This window comes from Mastomys coucha, unplaced genomic scaffold (assembly GCF_008632895.1).
Source record: "Mastomys coucha isolate ucsf_1 unplaced genomic scaffold, UCSF_Mcou_1 pScaffold22, whole genome shotgun sequence".
NCBI lineage: Eukaryota > Metazoa > Chordata > Mammalia > Rodentia > Muridae > Mastomys > Mastomys coucha.
The window spans coordinates 83,328,096-83,332,859 of record NW_022196905.1 but is presented as its reverse complement, the minus strand read 5'-3'; the positions used below and the strand labels follow the sequence as shown (position 1 = coordinate 83,332,859).

General features: G+C 37.7%; 1 protein-coding gene across 1 annotated transcript in view; it reads right to left on the bottom strand.

Annotated features, from left to right (window-relative positions):
- Positions 1–959: 959 nt before the first annotated feature.
- Positions 960–4,764, bottom strand: part of Areg (amphiregulin) — a 9,077-nt gene continuing 5,272 nt past the window's right edge. Inside the window, exons 5-6 of the mRNA XM_031342105.1 lie at positions 2,891–2,999; positions 960–1,198 (exon numbers count right to left, since the gene is read on the bottom strand). Coding sequence (XP_031197965.1) covers positions 2,906–2,999 — 94 coding nt within the window. The 3' untranslated portion in view covers positions 960–1,198; positions 2,891–2,905. The remainder of the gene's footprint in view (positions 1,199–2,890; positions 3,000–4,764) is intronic.

Genomic DNA, 4,764 nt, shown 5'->3' with positions numbered 1-4,764 from the left:
CTTTACTTTTTTAAATCTGTTCAGACTACAGTTTCAATAGTGAACTATGTTCTGTATCAGAACATACTATTTGGTGACTGTCATTTCTTTTCTGTTGTTATAGAAGATGCCTGTAACATAGCTCCTATTCATGCTTCAAGGAGAATCTCAAGTAGTATCTCTAGAGGAAGAGCTCACCTGACTCCTCCAAGTTGGGCTGGGTGAGAGATCTCAGCTCCTATAGATTCCTGGGGCATGCCTCAACTGGTTGATTCTGTTGCTGCATTGACAGGTCATACACAATACTCTCTATTCATGATTCAATGTGATCGTTGCTATTATGCTCATTTTTTTCATGCTCAAACTGCCCACCTCCATTGTAAAGGTTCTTTCATTTTATATGTGTATAATTTGGTCTAGACGGTGGTCCCATAGCTTTAATGTTCATACAATAGTATCCACTAAACACGCACATATACTATGAGAGAGCCCTAGCAAGTGTAGGGAGAGAAAGAAGTTAGGTTTTCATGAATATGCTCTGTACTAGGAAAGACTGTCTCCTCTGCGCACGCTTCCTAGTCCTCTTGAAATGTGACTGTCACTAATCAAGCCATCTTCTCTCTTTGTGCTGATCACAGCAACGAACAGCAGAAGAAACAATGGTGTGTGTAAGTGTGTGTGTGTGTGTTTTAGATGCTTACATAATTTAATATGTCTATTATCAAAATTGCTAACACTTGTGGGAAGAGTGAGGAACTAAAGTTTTCCCCTTAAGAGTACTTTTTAAAGCCAGGTGCAGTCACCCATTCCTATAAGCAGGAGGATACATTTGTACAGTGAGACCTTTTTCTAATGATGAAAGTTGAAACAAAGAAAAAGCAGAAAAGAGAGGAGAAGAGCCTTTGTAAATGATTGACCAAATATCAGGATTAAAATGTCCTGACATACTGAGACTTCAAAACTGATATCCAAACTCAATCTGTTTGTTTTAAAAAATTTTTTAATGAGCTATAAAATAAATAACACTTAAATATTAAATAAATTATTTACAACATGAAAAAATATTTATCTTCACACATCTCTTTATGTACAGAAATAAGATTATCATTAAAAAGTGACAACTGAGCCTCGGGAGCCATTAGAAGGCTCCACTTCCTACACTGGAAGGAGGACAGATGCGTCATTTCCGGTGTGGCTTGGCAGTGACTCAACTGTTATCCTGTGAGGAGACAAAAGTGTCTGAGGTAAGTTCAAGTCCAACACAGATTTTAGAAAATTTCTAAGAATCGGGATTTATGACAACTTCTTTTTTTTCTGGATATCCTAGGAGACAAGCTAAATATTCTCACAGAAAACTGCCATTTTGGCTTGATTTCATTTTTTATTTCTTTTTAAATGATATGTTTATTTGGGAAACTACAAATGCCCATACCTTTTTAAACCCTGCTTAAATGAAAAAGGCAAATGTAATAAAATAAAAATAGTTTTCCTAACCAAATATACACTATTAGAGCTAATTAAAAATTAAGATTAAGTGTCTCAGTATTTATGATATACAGTTAATTTAGGATAATTAGTACCAGGGCTATAATAATCATAGCTACCAGTTAATAGGCAGCCACCACATGCCAACACAGCATATTAATATCCCATTTCACCCTATGCACGCATTGAGTCTTGGCTTTAGTACAGTAAGATAATGATTTTTTTTATGGTGTAATGAATACTACTGAGTATATAGTTGGTGTGAACGGTCACCTATTTCATGAGTTATAACCATGTGGAATGTTTATTAAAAATAAACTTGCACCGGGCGGTGGTGGCGCACACCTTTAATCCCAGCACTTGGGAGGCAGAGGCAGGCGGATTTCTGAGTTCGAGGACAGACTGGTCTACAGAGTGAGTTCCAGGACAGCCAGGGCTACACAGAGAAAACCTGTCTTGAAAAATCAAAAAATAAATAAATAAATAAATAAATAAAAATAAACTTGCAATTTGGCACACTTAGGGTGCATATAGGAATATCATATTTAAAATCTTAAATAACTCTTAACTATGATGAAGGCAGAAAAATCAGTGACTTAGGGACACATCTTTCCTAAATGTCTAAGGATATGAACATTTTTGACTGGGCTGATTTTCATTGTATCCATCTCTGGGGAACTCTCTTCCCCTGGGGTTGTATTCATTAACTCCTTACTATGTACCTTCTACATAGAACATACTTAGCTCTTCCTACTTAAAAATAAAACTGTAGCTTTTTACCAAACCACTCTCAAATGTGTGTCCCTTCCTTTGTCGAAATGAATAAGCAAATTTTTGTCTCACTTCCTTTTCTTTCCCCATGCAATAGGCTAACCTTGGCTCTTCACCCTGTGAGAGCACCCTATCATTACTACTTTGTCTTAGCCAAAAGTCACTGGAACCAGGCCATTTCTGTTTCTAAAATGACCTGCTCACTTCTCACTATTACCAATCTTTCTTCATAATCACTTTCCCAGCTTCCTAAGTTTGTCCTAGCTTATAAGGCCATTTTGGGCCCATGACCTTTCCATCTTCTAAGTGGCTCCCACTGATCCCCCTGTTTATAGAATATTCCCCCCTACCTCCCCCCTCCCATCAGTTCCTCTCTTATTGCTCCTATCTGACCTTCCTCAACACTTGGATGCCTTATTGTTTCCTCCATCCATTAAGAGTTATGTTTGTTGAGAACACAATTGGAGTTCCCCATACCTATTCCCTCTACAAGACTGAAGTCAATCTTACTCAAAGAATAACATTTCCCTAAAACAACCACCCATGTGCACTCTAATTAAGAATAGTTCCTTCCTTTGCCTTGAGATAAGTATTTTTGTTTTTGTTTTCAAAATTATATAGTATCTAACTGGGAAATGAAGTTTAAAGGCCAAACCTGCATTGTCTTCAGCTAGGCAATGACATGAACATTCACATTTTCTTGTCTAAGTCTTCTTCTTTCTTCTGCTTCTCCTTCATATTCCCTGAAGTATCGTTTCCGAAGCCTTTGCAAAACACAAAATTCCACCATTAGCAAGTCTTATCCATCTGTTCAATGGGGATATTCATGACCATGGGGACTTTCCTCCTATGACTTCTTATAACAAACTCTGTATGTTGATTTGTTGCACTAAACCAAAACTTAAACTTAACTGCAAAATCTTGCCAATATTCCTTTTCAGAAGATGCTGCCACTATACAAACACATCTCTAAACACTGGAAAAAATGTAAATATGTATTAAAAATGAAAATTTTCATACAGTGTGGAACTGGAACATCTTTTGTTGTTGTTCCCAAAGCATGGGAAGCAATGGTGTGTGGTAGAAGCCTCCCTCACATATAAAGGAATTTATATGAATGAATTTAAATTTCTACTAAATGATTTTAAATTATTAGTATTTAAACACTGTTTACAAAACAACTTGTGTTTTGTGTATTTTCAGATCTAAAGGTTTCCTTCTAATTTTATTGATTGCTGCAGTCGATTTTCAAAACCCCATAGTTTAAATTTTGAGGATGTTGTATATTATTTTGAGTGAATCTTGCATGAGTCCATCACATGTTACCATTTGTCAACTTTAAAGAAAAATATTCACTTCAATTATGAAAAAAAGCACTCAGTAATTGTGGTCTAAGATTAGTGTTGATTATATTTTGAAAGAATAAGAATTTGAGAGAAAACAGGGGAAAAAATCACTTCTTAAAAGTGAGAGAATTGAACTGGGCCTGGTAGTAGAGTCTGGTGACCTCACATCGTCAAGAGGCCAAGAGAGGAAGATCAACATTCAGGGAGAGCTTGGGCAACTTGGGTCCTGTCCCTAAAAGTACAAACGGCTGAAGATAGAGCTCAGTCGATGAGTGCTTGACCAACATGTGTGATGTTCTGAGTTCAATTCCCAGCACCGCCACAAAGAAAATGGAATGGCAACATAAAACAATAATCATTCCACACCATTCCAGGGAATCAGAGTCTTGAAAGCTGAATAAGCCACAAGTTCTACCTTTATAAAATATCATTAGCTCACATTTTCAATGTCAAATAAGAACAGTTTATACAGGCTTTTATCTTTCCTAAATACATTTGCATACCTGGCTTGAGGCACTAGAAGTAATTCCAGGTGTGCAAAAGAAATTTACACTCCACACCTAACATCATGTGCACAACAAAACATCTTTTATGTGTCATTTTATCACCTTCCAATTTGAATTTAAGACAGCAATGAACAAACAATAGTAGGAGATAACTCCTGTATCCTGATGGATCGTGTACACAATCCAGTTGTTAAGGTAATTTACCAAGACCTAAAATTAGAATAATGAATCCACTGCTTTTCCCAAGCCCTAGTAGCAGTGAGTCATCCCAGAACCATGTGGGCCCTCCTCCAGCTTCCCCTATCCAGTGGCTTCTGTCTGACAGACAATGCCAACCTCATTGCCCATCAGTGCCTGTGACTTAGAAGAGTGGAGTGTGGGCATTCTTTGGTCCTGAAGCGAGGCGTGAGATCTGCTGTTGCCCAGAGAAGATGCTGTGGGAGGACCACAGTAACAGAGTTTGTCATTGCTGCCTACACCATGCCATTGGGAGGAAATGTTTCGCTTTGTTTCTCAATACGTTCCTACACTATTATACCCAATAAGGACAAAAATAGGTCCCAACTGTAAGCCAATGAGCACCATGCCATGGAATTACAAGCCAGAATTTCGCCTTGGACTGTGAGAAGTCACAGGTCTTTCCTTGGCTCGCCTTGGACTGTGAGAAGTCACAGGTC